Source organism: Petaurus breviceps, unplaced genomic scaffold (genome assembly GCF_028583685.1).
Source record: "Petaurus breviceps papuanus isolate PSGF00001 unplaced genomic scaffold, PetGlider_PUasm1.0 688, whole genome shotgun sequence".
Taxonomy (NCBI): Eukaryota; Metazoa; Chordata; class Mammalia; order Diprotodontia; family Petauridae; genus Petaurus; species Petaurus breviceps.
In genome coordinates this window covers 24,306,567-24,326,307 of record NW_027186457.1, presented here as the reverse complement: position 1 = coordinate 24,326,307, position 19,741 = coordinate 24,306,567, and the positions used below count along the sequence as shown (strand labels likewise).

Here is a 19,741-nt window from a genome sequence, read left to right as displayed (position 1 = left end):
GGGGGGGGGGGGGGGGGGGGGACGGTGCACACAGAGGGTACCATAATGTAGCGTGTAGTGCAGGGGATCACCTTCACTACAGTAGCAATCTCAATAGGGCTTATTTTCGGGGGAGGGCTTATTTTAGAGGAATCTTACACAGTAAGGGGAGGGCTTATTTTCGGGATAGGTCTTATTATCGGGGAAACACGGTAGTAAGTATCTGAGCCTGGATTTGATCCCAGGTCATCCCAACTCTGGGACCGGTGCTCTTACTCACTGCGCCACCTGGCCACCCCTAAGCAATTGGGGTTAAGTAACTTGCTCAAGGTTACATAGCCAGGTGTTTCTGGGTGGGTGCTAAGTGTCTGAGCCCAGACTCAATCCCAGGTCATCCTGACTCTGGGGCCGGTGCTCCCACTCACTGTGCTACCTGGCCGCCCCCAAAGCATTCATTTTTGAAAGAGGGAAGGCTGGGTGGTGCAGTGGGTAGAGTACTGGCCTTGGAGTCAGGAGGACCTGGATTCAAATGCAGCCTCAGACACTTGATACTTACTAGCTGTGTGGCCCCGGGCAGGTCATTGAACTATGTTTGCTTCATAAGAAAGAAAGTTACTATGTCTTTTGGTACAAGATGTGTATTTATATTAGTAACTCAGGTGAATAATCATCTTATCCTAGCAAACATCCCCTTCAAAAGGTGACTTGTCCATTTACAATTTGAAATAAGATATTAAAAATTGTGTTAGTTGGATGTGGATAGCACATTTATTAACAGTGCCAAAGTACTGTTTCACTCCTTTATTCTGTGTTTTCTTATTTCTTCTATTAGGTGAAGCAACATGGCATGGAGATGGTCAGGTAGACACCATGAGGTCCATTTGGAGGAGGAAGCCTCTTTCTTTCTCTGGGCTTCATTGGGTTTTCTTAGTGAAAGACTCCATTCCTAGGTTCCGAGCAGGAGCATAAGATGGGAATGCCTAGACCTGTTCTTGTAAAAGTTGGACCTGACCAGATAAGCTTTCTGTGGGATTGCATGCAGGCTGCAAATGAGATAGGTCATTTATGAAAAAATGCTGAAAGTCATTGGGGACTTCAGCACATTTCTGGATATCCAGATACCATCTAGTCCTGCCATAATTAAAGGGGTATAAGTATCTTCCCTCTAGTCTATTTTTAATCATGAATAATATGAACACAATAGTAATGGCTCATATTTATATTGCACTTGATAACTTCCAGTGATTTTTCTCATAGCAACCTTATGAGGCAAGTAGTACAAATATTATACTCTCCTTTTGACCTTTTACAGACCTAGAAACTGAGGCTCAGAGAAATTAAATGGTTTGCCTAAGGTCATATAGGTTCTAAATGACTGAGGCAGAATTCAAACTCCAGGTGTTATGATACCAAGTCCATTATTCTTACCACTCTGCCATAGTCCCTTTTATAATAGCATCATGAAAGTTCAGAGTTGTTTTAGAAGAGACCTAGAAGTTGTCTGTTTTATGTTCTGGATTTTTTGCAGGGTGGAGGGAGTTTCTGGTAAAATTACCCTTTGTCCTAGAAAGATATATTTTCTTTTCTTTAAAAAGTTTTACTGATTCCTTTTGTTTTTAAGTTGGTCTTTTATTGAATTCCACACACCACATATGTCCCCATCTGCTTCCCACCTCCTTTGAACTCTACCTTTTAACAAAGAAAAGCAGTTAAGCAAAAACACCTGATATAATGTCTGACACTGTATATAATATTCTGCCCATAGGCTTTCTTTGTTCCTATTCTGTGAGGAGGGAGGAATGTTTCATTCTTCTGGGACCATATATACTCCTAATGAAGTCAAAGCCAGAAAGGATTCATTTATATAAACATACTGATAGCAGCACTTTTTAGATAGCAGAAAAGTGTGGGGGGAAAGTAGATGCCCATCAGTTTGGAAGAGTAGGTAAACAAATAATGGTACATAAAAGTAATAGAATAATTCTATGCATAAAAAATGACAAGCTTGATTAATTTAGAGAAACATAGAGAGCTGATGCACAGTGAGCTTTTAAATAGAATCAGAAAGACAAACATAAACCTTGACTACAACAATGTAAATAGAACAGAAAAATGAAACAGAACACTACATAATTTTAATGACCCGACTCAGAAAAGAGTTTGGGAAAATGTACCTCTTTAACTTGTTTGCAGAGGTTGGGGGTGCTATATTGGTGTGAAGTGTTCCATTGAGTGTCAGATGCCCATTTTGGCTGGTTTTATTGAAATACTTTAAAAGATGGTTCATTGAGGAGGGGGAAATGGAAGGGATGTTATTCACACATGAATGGGACACAAAGAAAAGTTATCCATTAAAATATAATATTGAGGATCCATTTCTCTGCTGCTCTTATAATAGTTTTCTTTAGTATTTAGCCTGTGTCTTTTCTAAGAGGAGGGAGAAAAGCATCTGGAATTTGGCACATACAAAGCAAGCAAGGAGGATTGGGACAAATGAGAGCTTGTATATAGTGCTGTGTTAGATGTCATTATGGCTGGAATGTGCAAGGAACTCTTAGGGCTTTTACTTGGGGAGAAGAGACTCACTTAATGACATTACACTTAATTGTGAAACTTCTTCAGTCAGTGAAAGAAACTGTAGGTTATGTGCTGATTATTGTAAAGTAATTAGAAATGCCCCTCCTAAATTGCATTGAACAAGTGAAGTAATTCAGTAGGAATGAGTTGGTCAAGTAAACAGGCATTTAAGTAGTGCACTGTGATAAATGCTAAGAACACAAAGGGGGGGTGGGGGTGGGGCGGGCAGCAGGGCCAGCATGCAAACACTATGTAAAAACAAGAGAAGTTACAGATCCACCATGGGAGGACACTGACATTAAGGCTTTTTCTAGGAGGCATTTTGGCCAGAGAGCCAGGTAAGTTAGGAGGCGGAGATGAGGAGGCAGTGAGTACTGCCAGTAAAAATGCCCTAGAGTCAGGAAATGGAGTGTGTTGTATAAGGCATAGCAAAGAGGCCAGTGTCACTGGATTACTAAGTACATGGGCAGGGGGAAAGAAGAGGAAGTAAGAAGCCTGGAAAGGTAGGAAGAGGGGAGCCAGATCTGAAAGGCTGTAAAAGCCAAACAGGGTTTTATGTTTGAGCCTAGAGATGAGACAGCTGCTGCAGTATTGAATAAGAGGGCTGGGGTGACACAGTCAGACCTACACTTTAGAAAGATCAGTTTGATAGCTGTTTGGAGGACAGACTAGAGTGAGGAGAGGCTTAAGGCAGGAAGACTTCCCTGAAGATTATTGCAGTGGTTCAGTTTGAGGTGATGAGGACCTGCCTAGGTAGAGGCAGTATCAAAGGAGAGAGCTGTTGTAAAGGTGCAGTCTGCAGTGCTTGGGAACAGATTAGGTATGGGGGATAAGAGCAAGTGAGGCATCAGATATATCTAAAACTGGTGGTGACTAAGCCTTGGGTAACTGGGAGTATGGTGGTACCCTTGGCAGTAATGGGAGATTTAGGAAGAGGAGCCGGCATGGGGAAAGATATGATGGGTTCTATTGTGGGCATGTTGAATCTAAGATGTCTATGGATGAGCCAGTTTGAGATGTCCAGTAAGTTAAGAAACAGGTTGATAAATAGAACTGATTAGGTACAAAACACAGAAGCAAACAAATATCATAGAATAGTTATCCAAAGACCCTAGATACTAGGGTAAGGACTCACTGTTTTCCAACCTTTTCTTCCCTTCTCAAAACTCCCATAGTTTTTTTTCTCAACTCTTTCAGCTGAGAACCTTGCCTCATATTTCACTGAAATTTTGAAAATTGAAGCCATCTGCCATGTACTCCCTTTTTCTCCCTGCTCATCTCACAACACTCAGATGACTTCTGACACTTTCTCTTCTTTTACCCCACCTCCCATGAAGAAGTGGTCCTTCTCCTTAAAAAGACTAACCTATCTAGATGCATAAATGAGTCCATTTTATGTCTTCAGCAGATTGCCCCTTCTGTCACCTCTCTCTTTTCACTAATCTGAAGTTTCTGTCTATTCATTGTTCCTTACTGCTTGCAAACATGCCAATGACCTCTCCATTTTCAAAAAACCCTTATTTGATCTATCTGTCCTCTTATATCTCCCCTCTCTTATGTGGCTAAACTCCTTGAGAAGGCTCCCTAGTAATTGCCCCGACTTCCTTTCCTCCCAATCTCTTCCTAACTCTGTAGCCTGAATTCAGAACTCATCAGTCAATTGTAACTGCACTCTCCAGTTCCTAATGATCTTTTAATTGCCCAATCTAATGGCCTTTCTTAGTCCTCATTCTTCTTGACCTCAGTTCAGCTTTTGACACTGTTGATCACCCTCTTCTCTGTGATATTCTCTTCTCTAGGTTTTTATGACACTACTCTCTCCTGGTTCTTCTACCTACCTGACTGTTCCTCAGTCTCCTTAGTCTCTGGATCTTAGTGCAGGTCACCTCTGCTAACTATGGGGGTCCCACAAGGTCCAGTCCTAGGTCCTCTTATGTTTTCCTTTAGTACTAATTTCACCTGGTAATGTTGTCAATTTACATAGATTACAACCATTATCTCTATGCTGATGATTCCCAAATTTATTAATTGAACCCTTATCTCTCCTGACCTCCATTTCATACTTCCCATTTCCTAATGAACATCTCAAACTGGATGTTCTGTAGACTCACTGAAAACTATGATTGTCCTCTCTCCCAAAAAATCTGGACATATTTCAAGAAATGATAAATGAATACTGCCCAGATCTTTTAGAATCAGTGAGTAAAATCAATATCGAATCTACTAATCATTTCCTGAAAGAAATGTACAAAGGGAAAGTCCCAGGAATGTCAGGCTAAATCCAGAGCTTCCATGTCAAAGAAAAAATGCTGCAATTAGCCAGAAAGAAAGTTCAAATACACAAGACCAGGGAATTGTGTGGTTTTTTCCTGTAAATGAGAGGAGGTTTTGAAATTTAACATTTCCAAAGGCAAAAAATACAGACTTACAACAAGGAATACCTTACCTTGCAATGCTGAGTCTAATACTATAGGGAGGAAAATTGAACCTTTGGTGGCATAGAGAAATATCAAGCAATGCTAATGAAAAAGGGGAGATCTGAGTAGGAACTTTGAAATGCAAACAAGAGTTCTAGACTGAATATAAAAAGATTTTTGAACAGCTGTAAGGGGCAATACAATGATGGACTAATGTTCTGATGTAGAAGAAGAAACAAGTGTTCCTTTACAATCTTCATGTCTTTCAAAGGATATTGAGGGAGTTAAAGATGAAAATCAGAGAACCTGAGGTGTGGATTGAAACATTTTAAAAGAATAGAGAGGAGAACAGAAGGAAGCACAGATAGGTAGGACAGCTCTGGAAGTGCTATGTTGAGCTTATTGTATTTTTTTTAAACGATAAGCAGACAAAATAAAAATTCACGGTTTCATATATAACCATCTTTTTGTTCTGCTTTTTTCTTTTCTTATTTCTTTTTATTAAATTATTTATTTTTAGCTTTCAGCATTCAACTTTCATAAGTTTTAAATTTTCTCCCCTTCCCTCCTCCCTCCCTTCCCAAGATGGCTTATAATCTGATATGGACTCTACACATATATTCCTATTAAACACATTTTCACGTTAGTCATATTGCATAGAAGAATTATAATGAATGGGAAAAACCACGAGAAAGGAAAAAAACAGAAAATAGTCTGCTTTGTTATGCATTTCAACTCTATAGTTCTTTCTCTGGATGTAGCTGGCATTTTCCATTGTATGTCCTTCGGAATTGTTTTAGATCTTTGCATTGCTGAGAAGGGCGAAGTCTATCAAAATCAGTCCTTGAACATTGTGGCTGTTACTGTGTACAGTGTTCTTCTTATTCTACTCCCCTCACTTATCAGTAGTTCATATAAGTCTTTCCAGGTTTCTCTGAAGTCCACCTGTTCGTCATTTCTTTTTTTTAAATTAATTTATTTACTTTCGGTTTACAAGATTCAGTTCCACAATCTCTTGAGTTCCAAATATCCTCCCCCTCCCTATCCCCATCCCTCCATGGGGGCATGCAATCAAATATAGGATCTACAAATACCTTTCCATTAAACATTAGTCAGGTTGTAAAGAAGGATTATAACCTGTGGTATGAACAATGGGAAAGAGGAAACAAAACAAGAAAAAGAAAGAGAGCAAGCAGTTTGCTTCAGTCTGTATTCACACTGTAGTTCCTTCTCTGAATGTAGACATCTCTCTCCATCATGAATCTTTTGGAGTTGTCTTATAACCTTACATTGTTGAGAAGAGCTCAGTCTATCTAAGTTAGTCATCACACATACATTGTGTCTGTAATTGTGTACAAAGTTCTCCAGGTTCTGCTCTCCTCACTCAGTATCAGTTTATATAATTCTCTCCAGGTTATTATGAAGTCCGTCTGCTCCTCGTTTCTTATAGCACAGTAGTATTCCATTACATTCATATACCACAAATTGTTTAGCTATTCCCCAATTGATGGACATCCTCTCAATTTCCAGTTCTTTGCTACCACAAAAAGTTGCTATAAATATTTTGTACATGTGGATCCTTTTCCCATTTTTATGATTTCTTTGGGATATAGCCCTAGAAGTGGTATTGCTGGGTCAAAGGGTATGCACAGTTCAGTAACTCTTTGGGCATAGTTCCAAATTGCTCTCCAGAATGTTTGGATCAGTTCACAGCTTCACCAACAATGAATTAGTGTTCCAACTTTCCCACATCGTCTCCAGAATTTATCATTTTCCTGTTTTGCCATGTTAGCAAGTCTGATAGGTGTGATGTGGTAGCTGAGTGTTTTGATTTGCACCTCTCTATTCAGTAGTAACTTAGAGCATTTTTTTCATGTGGCTATAGATAGTTCTGAAAACTGCCTGTTCATATCCTTTGATATTATTTTAATCAATTGGGGAAGGACTTGTTTTTTTTTTTTAATTTGACTCAGTTTTCTATATAGAAATGAGGCCTTTATCAGAGATGCTGGTTGTAAGAATTCTTTCCCAATTTTCTGCTTGCCTCCTAATCTCAGTTGTATTGGCTTTGTGCAAAAACTTTTCAATTTAATATAATCAAGATTATTCATTTTTCATTTCATAATGTTCTCTATCTCTTGTTTGGTTATAAATTCCTCCATTCTCCATAAATGACAGATAAATTATTCCTTGCTCCCCTAATTTGTTTATAGTATCAGCTTTTATACCTAGATTGTGTACCCATTTGGACTTTATTTCAGTATATGGTGTCAGACGTTTGTCTTTGGTTCCTGCCATACTGTTTTCCAGTTTTCCCAGCAGTTTTTGTCAAACAGTTCTTATCCCGGAAGCTTGGGTCCTTTTTTTTTTTTTAAACCTGGAAATACTCTTTTGTTTTTGGTATTTAAAGTCAGATTTTTAAAATGAATGAATGAATGAATAAATGTGATTCATAACTTATTGAAGCCTCTTCTGATCCCTCCACTTGGAAATATTGGGGAGAATTGTCATAGCACTTTGTTCTGCACCTATCCTTCTAAGTTCTTTGAGAGCAGAGTTTGCCATATTTTTTCTTGTTTCTTTCATTAGTACCTACACAGTTTCTTACACATAGAAGGTGCTTATTATTAAAAGTTCATAAATGAAATTAATGCTGAGTTGTTTACTGAGGGGAAAGGTTATTTGAATAGTTACTTAGATGTCAGTATTTATAAGAGATTTTATTGTCCTATACTGAAATAGCATGTTTAAAGTTACTCACACATTCAGTTACACTGCAGGTCATATTTGTGTCTGTGTATACAGACAGTGGTGTATGTCACGTTTCATCACAGAGTGGACCTATAATGGCAAGCTATCCTCAACTCCCAACATGTGCAGAAAAATTTCAGTGCACTGAATACTGAAAATACACTTACCTTTAAAAACTGACCTGAGGACTTCTTGTTGGTTTTTAGCATTGATCATTTTTGTGACACATATGTATTAGGATGGCTGATCAGTGCTGTTCTTTGGTACTTCCTGCTAAATTTCTAATTTTCTTCCTGTTCCTGAACTATACAAAACAGCACATAAGTACATAACTTGTATGGTAAGGTCAGTCAACTTTCTCCTGTGGACTTAATTACTTCAGGTTTAGAATGACTAATAATAATATCTTATATTTAAAAACATCCCTTTTAGGTGTAGGAACACTTTATTGACGTTGGTTCTCACACCTCTGTGAAATAAGTGCATAATTATACCCATATTACAGAAGAAGAAACTGAGGCTTACAGAGGTTAGTAATGTGTCAAAAAAACTAGCATAGGTCAGAGGTAGAATTTGAACCCAAGTCTTCCTGATGCCAAAGTGAGTGTCCATTGTGCCACACTGCCAAAACAATGTCCATCATCTTTTTTTTGTTTTGTTTTGTTTTTGGAGGGCAGTTAGGGTTAAGTGACTTGCCCAAGGTCACATGGCTAGTTTTTCTGTTAGGTGTCTGAGCCAAATTTGAACTCAGGTCCTCCTGACTCTGGGGCCAGTGCTCTATTTACTGCACCACCTAGCCGCCCCAATCATTATTTTCCCACCGAACTTTTTCCATTTTTATACTTGGTATCAAACTTAGAGACTCCAACTTTTTCTCATTTTTTACCTTTTGGTAAAACTGCTAATAAATCATGAAAAGTGGGCAGAAGGTGAGAAAATAGGTTTCCAAAAACCCCTTCTTGGCCCCTTCAGTCTATTTAAGTAATTCTTTACAGTAACCAGTGACCCAGTCACCAAAACTAGTGACCATTTTTCAGTGTTTAACTTTTTGATGCCCACCACTGCCTCTTAGAGACTCTGCATTCCTTTGGTTTCAGAGACAGCTCACATTCCCGATTCTGTCTCCCCCCAGACAACTTCTCCAAATCTTCCTATATTTGGCTCCCTTAAAGGGGGTGTCCCCCAGGATTCTTTTCTTAGCCTTTTTTCCTTATCCCTTTGCAATCTTATTTATTCCCATGGCTTCAAGCGTTACCCTCGGCACATGACATCACCAGCTGTCTGTATGACATCTCTCTCCCTTGGTGCCCCTCTAGTACTTCAGACTTCATTTGTCTAAAACTGAGCTTGTGTCATCTGCTCTTATTTCTGACATCATGCCTTTTGTTAGCGTTATGACCGTTTAGCCATGTTTGAAGCATTGTTGCTAGCTTTTGTTATTCTGTCACCTGTCACATCTCATCTGTCAGTAAGCTTATGGTTTCTGCCACTCTGTCTCTTCACATCCATTCCCTTTTTCATAACAAAAGTTGTGAAGTTCTTATACAAACAAAAGAAATGTTGTTGTTGAGTTGTTTCAGTTGTGTCCAACTCTTTGTGAACCCATTTGGGGTTTTCTTGGCAGAGATACTGGCTTGGTTTGCCATTTCCTTCTCCAGATCATTTTACAGATGAGGAAACTGAGGAAAACAGGGCTAAGTGACTTGCCCAGGGTCACACAGCTAGTAAGTGTCTGAGATCATATTTTTGTTCAAGTCTTCATGACTTCAGGCCCAGGGCTATAACCACTGTGCATTCTAACTTCACACAAAGAAATGGAGTTAGAATAACAAAGGGGAAAAAATTCTTGCTGCAAATGCCTCTGGTGAAAGTCTAGCATCCAATATATGTAGTAAATTGATACTAATCTGTATGAATAAGAGGGAGGAAGGGAACAAGCATTTATTTAGTATCTCCTGTGGTCAGTGGCACCCCCTGCTCAGCACTTTATCATTATTATCTCATTTGATGCTCACATCATGATGCGATAGGTCCTGTTATGATCCCCATTTTACATTGAAGAAATTGAGGAAGATACAGGTTAAGTGACTTGCTCAAGGGAACACAGAAAGTATCTGTGGCTAGATTTAAACTCAGGTCTTCCTGGACTCCAGGCCCAGAGCAATATCCACTGTCCTACCTAGTCTTTCTCTGATAGAGAAATGATCAAAGGATATATGAACAGGCACTTTTCAAGGGGTTGAGTTGAAGCTATCCAGTCACATAAATAAAAAACCCGCTACATATCACTTAATATGAAAAGTGTGGATTAAACACAAACACTTGAAGGTTGACCTCACATCCATCAGATTAGCAATAGTGACAAAAGGAAAATAGCAATTGGATGGGCTAAAGCAGGCCTGCACAACCTAGGGCTCATGGGCTGCTTGCAGCCCACCCAAGGATTGTGCGCAGCCCGTGAAAAAATGTAGAGGATGTAAAAGAAAGTAAAGATGTAATGAGCGCTTTGTGCCTTCCCCTAGTCACTGTTGTACCCCAAGTGTAACTCGGGTGGAGAGGGGGTTGCCACTGTCTATGCTGTCCTGTTTGTCACGTGACCCATGGCAGCCAGTCATTGTCAGCCTGTCTCTAGTCTGAGAGGAGCAATTTCGTGATAGAAATCTTAAGTAATAAGTGCAATTAATTGATAATAACTGAAATTTCCCTTTTTTAATATGGGTCATTTGCAAAATAGTTTAATTATTAGTTATACCTTTATTTGGAAAGTGAGCCACTGAAAACCTATCTGCACCCCAAAGAAGTTTAACCTATTTTAATTTTGGCCCCTACATACTGCCAAGTTGTGCAGGTCTGGAAGATAGGAATACTAATGCATGGTTGGTGGAGATGTGAATTGCTCCAGCCATTTTGCAGAGCAGTTTGGAACTTTATGAAATAGACATACCCTTTGACCAGTGAGTGACTCCCCTACTGGGAATATGCTCCAAAAAATCAAAGAAAGAGGCAAGGAAAACTCACATGCACTAAAATGGTTTAGCAGTTGCTTTGTTGTAGCAAAGAGCTGAAAACAAAGTGGTTGCCTATCTGCTAGGGAATGTCTAAATAAATTGGATGAATGAAAAGGAATATAATTGGTGCCACAAGAAGTGAGGAAAGGAATGGATTCAGAAACCTTGGGGAACTTGTATAAATTAATACAAAGTGAAGTGGGCAGAGTCAAAGCAATTTGACCATTGACTGTGACATTGTAAAGTAAAACAATTTTGAAAGACTTAAAACTTTGATCAGTGTGGTTGGCATTGATCTCAAGGACTAGTGATGAAGCAAACTTAACCACTTCCTGGCAAATGGGGGATGGGTAAAAAGTGCAAAAATTAGTGATTCATTTTCACATATGGCCAATGAATGAATGTATTTGTTTTCCTTGATAATGCTTATTTGTTACGAGGGAGGACTGGGTAGGGGGATGGGTAGGGAAGTAGGGGTATAGTCACAGTGATACCGAGAAAAAAAAGAAAAAAAAGCATCAGTGAAACATTTGAAAATAGATAAAAGAGCAGATGCTCAGAAGGGTATGTAAATAGGACAATGTTGGGATTTAGATATAACATATACTTAGAAAACTATTTAATAGAAATGAACAATATCACATATGGTCTTATCTTTTCTATTCTGTATATAAGAAAATGTTAATATATTAGGACTTTTAAGTCCATAATAAAAAGCAAAAACTTGAAATGTTTCCTTACCCCTTCTGCCTGTTGAATTTCTGCTTGTCCAAAACCCAATTTAAACACTGCTGCCACCTTGAGGAAACCTCTGGGTTTTTCCCTCAACCCCTTTCCCTGGTTCCCTTTCTCTCCATATACACACACTTGTACTCAAACTTGTTATATGTTGTTTCGTGTTAAGATTTTCTTGTGTGTATGTCAACATAGACTTTAAACTACATGAGGGTAGGGACTTGTTTTAGCCAATTTCTTCCCACTCTTAAGAGTGCAGTCTATTTTTCTGCCCATGGAGATACTTAATAAGCATCTAGTGAAGTGGATTGGAATGTATCAAAGCTAGCTGAAAGGTTTAAAATCAAGACAGGACAGGGCCTATGAGCTTCAGTGGGCTGGGCTCAGCTGAATGCTTTCGGTGCATCCTACATGACTCAAATTATATTTCTTTCTCTTTCAGTATACAGTGTGGAATTTTGTTCCAAAAAATTTATTTGAGCAATTCAGAAGAGTAGCAAACTTTTACTTTCTTATTATCTTTTTGGTCCAGGTAAGTTCTTATGCAGTTAATTTTATTTTGCTTGTTTTTTTTTTTTTAATGAAAAAAATAATTTTTAAAGGAAGATTTTTGAAAATATTTTGTGAGAGAATTGAAAAAATAGTGGTTATTTCTAGGTATGTTAAACTGTGAACCATATCTAAATTATTTGGTTTTAGGAGCCAGTTTATCAACCTTGGGATTAATTAAATTTTTTTTATTCGATAAAAAGCAATAGCAAAATTAGCAGTGAATTTTTTGATACAAACAGTGCAAAGACCTGGAGAAATGAAGAATAAAACCAAGTTATTTCCCAAGTATTGTTAAGTTATAAGGCAGAAATTTAGACTATCATCTTTCAAAATTTTTATGTTAGAATATAAATACTATAAAATTTAATATGCATGACATGCTACTTTCTGGCCAGTCATCTGCCCATTTTTCTGTCTTTTGTGAATGTGAAATTATATTTGAGAAAAGCCCCTATGCACACAAAATGCATAAATATTTGAGCTTATTATCTTCCTATTTCACAGGAAAGAATGCCTCTTTATCCCTTATTAAGAAATACAGAACAAGCTTACTTTTGGCAGTTAGATAATCAGACTGCTAGTTTTTAAGGCGTTATGTATTCACACGCACATGCCACCTACATCTACACCGTTGACATTGTTCATTTTCCTAGGAGCGTGGCTCTTCCACCTAGTCACACTTGTCTCATAATTAGAATCTCTGTTCTTTGTGAGCTGCATTACATTGGTTTGATTCATTTTCTACTATTCTTCCTCTGCCCTTACCTTATTTCACTTATTAGGATGTCTTTGAAGTATAACAGACGAAATTTATATTTGTTGTATAAGCTCAACAGCTTTTCTTTTGAGTTTAGAACTTGTTCTGAAACTTTCATATTGAAATGTTTGCACTTAAAATTGAGATGAACAGTTATTAATATTCAGATGTTTAAATAATTATTTTGTTTTCTGTGAGTACTGTCTCACCTACTAATGCTTCAGAAATTTGAACTTGCCAGACTCTTCAGAGTTTTAGTGTTGTGTACAGTATGATAATTCACATTAGCAGTAGTACAAAAGAAACAAAGAATGCTGTTGAGGACTGCTAGAAACAGGTCACCAGTTTCCATCCTTGAACTGAGCATAAGCTCTGGTTTAGTGAAAAATTTAGCAATACAGTTAGAGGGAGGTTTTTGATCAGGCTGACTTTTTGGAATGCAGAACTAAAAGATATAAATTGAACTTCAGTTATGATTTATAAGTGATATGGGCTGGGTATTATTACCATTCTTAATAATAATAGCTCTCCTGTTTATGTATTTTAAAATTGATAAAGTGCTTGGCATACTCAGCTTCACGCCATCCATGTGAGGATGAAGACTCTATTCCAGGGTTTTATTACCATTTTGTAAATGGGGAAAGTGAAGGACAGAGAAGCTCTCACTTGTCCACGATCACATGGGTAGTATCAGTGGTGGGATCTAGTCTCAGATTTTCCCAAGACTGAGGACAGCATGTGTCATCCTCTTGTGTTCTTAACTACCCAAATTGTCAGGACTGACTCGAGACAAAAAAAAAAAAGGTCATTGTAGGAACTGTGGTTTGCTAGTTAGAACTAGTACTAGTACTTTGTGCTACAAAGAAATATCATGGTGTAGTTTGAAAGACTGTAATTGTCTCAGGCAGGTATCCAGGAGCTCCAGTGTACGTCCTGGATTATGGAAACTTTTTACTGTTTAGAAAGCTTTCCCATGCCTCAGAATGTTTTGAGTATTCTATGTGACTTCAAGTCAAAAATTGCTTGCCTTTTCAATGGGGGAGAAGGGAAGGAGGGAGAAAATTTGGAGCTCAAAAATTGAAAAAAAAATATTAAAATTGTTTTTACATGTAATTGGGGAAAAATTAAATAATGTAACTATGAGTCAAAAGAAAGATAGAAACACATGGGATAGTAGGTTTAGACATATTACATAATAGTCCTGTGTTATTTTTCACTAGGATCTCATTTGGCATTTTGTATCTCGTGCGTGGAATTAGTTACAATGAGAATTCAGACACGTACGTTTGTTTTTTAAAATGTGTATTCCTTTGAAAGGAGAGGAGAATGTGTTTCACACTTTTTAAAAAAATTAGTTATAGTTCTCTTGAGTGGAGGAGGGGGAATGGATATATTGTGAAGTGATATAAAAAAACTATAGTAATAAGAAAAAATCTTTTAAAAAACAAAACATGCCATCTAAAAACATAACATTCTAAAAAACTTTTTTTAACTACAGCTTATGATTGATACTCCTACTAGTCCTGTTACCAGTGGACTTCCGTTATTCTTTGTGATAACTGTAACCGCCATCAAGCAGGTATGAGTTTGGTTCCCATCATTATCACTTTTCCAGAAGTTATTCGTAAGTTCCTAATTTTTTTCTATTATATAGTAAATTGTTGTATAGTATTGTGAAAATAATTTGAGTAAGGAAGAAGCATTATTTTTTATTGCTTTTGAAAAGAAAGGTAATTTGGCATAGTTTCTGGAAAGTGGGCCTCAGCTAGGGAGACCTTGTTTCAAGTGCCCTCTTGAAGCATTCTGGCTGTGTGATTCTGGGCAAGTCATTTAACTCTAGAGTGAATTGCTCTAGGCAGGGATGGGGAACCTGTGGCCTTGAGGCTGCAGGGAATTCTTGTAGGCTTTAAGTTGCTGAGAATCTACTAGTAGGGAGTGTTTACTTACCCAGGAGTTCCTATACCTATGAAATAACAGCTCCATTCCCTTTTCCCGTATTTGAAAGCCTGTTAAATTCAGAAAGTGCATATAGACTTCAGACATCTAGTGTCATATACTTATTGTCAGTAAATATTTTCGTTTGTAACTCTGTAATTATTAAATTAGCTTTATAACTATAACATTTCAGTATGTTACAAAAAGGTGTTGTGCTGGTACAGCCCAGGCAAAGGGCTCTCTTGAACTCTTCCTAGCATAGACCTCTCTCTGTAGATCCCCACCCACCTTTGTCTCTTTCTTCTTTTTTTTTTTTTGGAGGGCAATTGGGGTTAAGTGACTTGCCCAAGGTCACACAGCTATTTTTTGTGTTAAGTGTCTGAGGCTGGATTTAAACTCAGGTCCTCCTGATTCCAGGGCTAGTGCTCTATTCACTGCACCACCTAGCACCCCTGTCTCTTTATTCTTAAACTGGTGTTTATCTAGACTCAAATTTATTTCTACTCTTCCCTCTTCTACTTTCACTCCTTCCTATCTCCTTCCCTGAGGACAGCCTTCTTTTGTTGTTATTTCTTTTTAAATTCAGTATTTTATTTTCCCCCAATATTTAACATATTTAAAAAATTTTTGAGTTTCAAATTCTCTCCCTCCCTTTCTCACTGATTGAGAAGGCAAGCAATTTGACATAGGTTATATTTGTGTAGTCATGTAAAATATATTTCCATGTTAGCCATCTTGTAAAACAAAGCACAGACCAAACAACCTCCCCCCCCTGAAAAACAAAGCTAAAAAAAAGTACGCTTTGATTTGTATTCAAACTCCATCAGTTCTTTTTCTGGGGATATATAACATTTTCTATTATAAGTCCTTCAGAACTGCCTTGGATCCCTGTATTACTGAGAATAGCTAAGTCTTTCACAGTTGGTCATTGCACAGTGTTACTCTTATTGTGTATGATGTTCTCTTGGTTCTGCTTATTTCACTTTGCATCAGTTCATATAAGTCCAGGTTCTTCTGAAAATATCCTGTTCATTATTTCTTATAGCACAAAGGTATTCCATACCAATCATATACCACAACATTTCAACCAGTCTCCAATTTGTGGACATCCACTCAATTTCCCGTTCTTTGCTACCAGAAAAGAGCCACTATAAATATTTTTGTACATATAGGACCTTTTCCTTTTTGTTTTTATCTCTTTGGGATACAGACCTAGTAGTGATATTGCTGAGTCAAAGGACATGCATGGTTTCATAGCCTTTGGGCATAGTTCCAAATTGCTTTTCAGAATGGTTGATCAGTTCACAACTCCACCAACAATGCATTAGTGTTTCAATTTTCCCACTTCTCCTCCAACACCCATCATTTTCCTTTTCTGTCATATTAGCCAATCTGATATGTGTGAGGTGGTACCTCAGAGTTGTTTTAATTTGCATTTCTCCAAATCAGTAGAGATTTAGAGCTTTTATTCATATGACTGTAGATAACTTTGATTACTTTATCTGTAAACTTGTTCATATCTTTTCACTTTATTGGCTATGGAAAGGCTCTTATTTTTATAGATTTGACTCAGTTATATATTTGAAAAATGAAGCCTTTATCAGAGAAACTTTCTGTAAAAATTTTTTTCACAGGGGTGGCTAGGTGGCACAGTGAGTGGAGCTCTGGCCCTGGAGTCAGGAGGACCTGAGTTCAAATCCGGCCTCAGACACTTAACACTTACTAGCTGAGTGACATTGGGCAGGTCACTTAACTCCAATTGCCCCTCCAAAAAGTGAATGAATGAATGAATGAATGAATGAAATTCACAGTTATGATTGCTAACTGTACTTCCTTCCATCCTATTTTCCCTGTTAACTCTATTCTCTCCCTTTCTTTTTTTCACCCTGTCCCTCCTCCAAAGTGTTTTGCTTCTGACTACTAGCTCCCCCAGTCTGCTGTTCCTTTTGTCAGCCCCCTCCTTTTTTATCCCCTTTCCCTCCTTCCCTATAGGGTAAGATAGATTTCTATACCCAGCTGAGTATGTATGCTATTCCCTCTTTGAGCCAGTGCCAGTGAGAGTAAGGTTCAGGTGTTCCCCACTGTCTTGCCCTCCATTGTAAAAGCTCTTTTCCACCATTTTTATGTGAGATAATTTACCCTATTCTGCCTCGCCCTTTAACTCATATCTATAGGGCAGCCTGCCTTCAGAGCTGACAAATGGCTCATCTGATAACCTCATTGTGCCGATGAGCTAGTGGGGAGAGCACATTGGAAACCCTCCAGCTCTCTGACCCTTCTATAGTGTCACTTCTGTTACTTTGGTTTATGTGCCTCATTTGAGCCAGTAAAGGGGAAGGTAGCATAGGGTCTCTGGCACTAACTCCAGCACTGTCCTCTGCTCTTGAGTCCTTCCATCCTTTATCCTTTACGCACTCATCTACGAACCAGACCTCAGCCTTCAGTTACTTCCACCATCTGCTCCCCTTGTTCCTACTCATGCTGACAAATAGAGCTGTGCTGACTGGGTACATTCTAAATTAACATTATTCCATATTCAGGGAAGGTGGTTCTGTTGTTCTTCCCTAATTGACTCCCTATCTTACTAGACGATAGAAACTGTTTCCTCCTCTAACTTCTCATACCTTTCTTTAGCCTCTCTTGATCAGTTGGGGAATGTACCTTCTACTTTACTGAGAAAACAGAGCTCTTTCCTCTCCCATTCTCTTTATCCCAAAACGTTTTGATGTTGTCCCCTATCTTTTCCTCCTTTTCCCCAGTTTCTGACAAAGAAGTAGTTGTTTTCTTTGCCAAGATCAACCCCCCTCTACACATGCCCTTGATTCCATTTCCCTTCTATCTTCTCCAGCAGATTGCAACCTCATTCTTCACCCTCTCCCTATCTATTGTTTCTTTCCCTACTGCCTTCAAGCCTGTCTGAGTCTCCCACATCCCTAAAAAATTCTTTCCTAGACCCTAGACTATCTCTTGAAGCTATTATCCTATATATCTTCTTTCTTTCTCAGACAAGCTTCTAGAAAAAAAGCAATCTTCATTCAATGTCTGCCTTTCCTCTCCTCTCATTCACTTCTTACCCTTCACAATCTGGCTTTTGACCTCATCACTCAACTGAAATTTCTCTTTTTAAAGTTACCAATAACTTCAAATCTGTTGGTCTTTTCTCAGTCCTCATCCTTATTGACTTTTCTCTTGCATTTGACACTGTTCTCTCTGGGCTTTTATGACCCTGATTTTCCTCTTACCTATTTGACACTCCTCAGCCTCCTTTGCTGGGACTCACCATCCATATCCACTGTGGATGTTTGCCCAGTGGCCCCCATTTATCTTTTCAGCCTTATTGTATGTTACTCACTTTCCCAGACTCTACAGTCCATCCAGACTGGTTTCTGTTACCCTATAAAGATACTTGACCTTGCAGCTTTCATGCTTTTGTGCTAGTCATCCCACATTCTGGGAATGTCCTCCCTCCTTCCCTCTGCTCCACAGAATCCTTCTCCCTGTATTTGTATTTATTCTCTGGTTTTTTTTTTTTTAATATACTCATGTCCTTGTTTTCTCCCCATTAGGATATGAAGACCTTGTAGAGAGTTGATTGTTTGATTCTTTGTATATTCCGTACTGAGCATAGTACCTGGCACGACAGTGGGAACTTCATAAATGCTTGTTGATTTACTAATTAATTCATAATCCTTTGACTTAAAAAACTAGATAGATTAAAAAATGTGTATGGTTCTTTAGAAAGTTAGTCTAAGAATATTATTCAAAGAATGTCTCTCTCAAAAAGTTGCCAACCCATTTTCTAATATCTTATTCCCTTGGCACAGCTAATATTTCTAAATAAGAATTGTAATTTGGTATTGCTCGCTAACACTATCAGTGTGTTATCTTACAAATTTAAAGGGATATGTAAGCCTGAAAACATATGTTTCAGGGTATGTGACCTATAAAAATTGGCAATGAATTTTTACACATGAACAAATTGTTAAGTGTTCGTATTTCTTTTTATGGATTTCTAAAGTTGGTTTTTGCATAGGGCTTTATTTTTAAATATAATATAGGTTTTATATAGGTTAGAACTTGGACACAGTAGCTTTACCAGAAAATATCAAGACAATTCTTACCTGTATCTATGTCTTTTTATCATATTATTGTGATTTCTCCTTTCTTTGAATGACATTCTAAATCAAAGGGGAGACAAGGGAATCTAGTGAACATACTGAGTGAAAAATAAAGGCTCTCAGGGAATGTTATGTTTACGTAAACATATATTTTCCAGCTCTCTCAGGTGATATTTCTAAGTGTAGGTCTACTGGGAAATAAGGTATACAGTCAATGAGGTATAGAAATCTGTCTTGCCCTATAAGAAAATAGAAGGGGAAGGGGATAAGGAGGGGGGAGGTGGTAATAGAAGGGAGGCCAGATTGGGGAAGGGATAATCAGAATGCTTGCCATCTTGGGGTACACAGGGGAAGACATGAGGAGAAAATTTGGAACTCAAAATCTTGTGGAAGTGAATTTTGGAAATTAAAAATAATTTTTTAAAAAAGGAAAGAAAAGTGTAGCTCTTGTCATCATTTCCTACTTAGTCCTAAGGGAACTTTTGTTTGTACTCTTGTTAGGAATGATGTTGTTTACCTTATATGTTCCACTTATTTCACAGTTCCTTTGTGAAGATCAAAATAGATAATAAGTTCATAATTAGTCCTTATTATTCCCACTTTGCAGATGAGGAAATCAGGGCTCTCAGAGATTAAGGACCTCACTCATCCTTACAGAACTAGCCATGGGCAGCTCCTGGCCTCCGTCTTCTGATCCTGACCTGACCTTCTGTCACCTGCCCCACAGGCCTCAGGACCAAGTTCTAGGTTGAACTAGCAATAAAGTGGGGAGTCTAGAATTCTGGAATAGCACCTGTTAGCAGCTCAGCGAAAATTAGGAAGGGCATGTAGTGGACAAAAAGAGTTTCACTGATGAGCTTTAATAATAAAACTGGTTTTACAGTACACCATTTGAATGACTTCCCATTTTTG

General features: G+C 38.1%; 1 protein-coding gene across 3 annotated transcripts in view; it reads left to right on the top strand.

Annotated features, from left to right (window-relative positions):
* Positions 1 to 19,741, top strand: part of ATP11B (ATPase phospholipid transporting 11B (putative)) — a 144,170-nt gene that overhangs the window by 32,273 nt on the left and 92,156 nt on the right. For all 3 annotated transcript variants that reach the window (XM_069104796.1, XM_069104795.1, XM_069104797.1), the window contains exons 3-4: positions 11,910 to 11,999; positions 14,275 to 14,355. In XM_069104796.1, the coding sequence (XP_068960897.1) occupies positions 11,910 to 11,999; positions 14,275 to 14,355 (171 nt within the window). The remainder of the gene's footprint in view (positions 1 to 11,909; positions 12,000 to 14,274; positions 14,356 to 19,741) is intronic.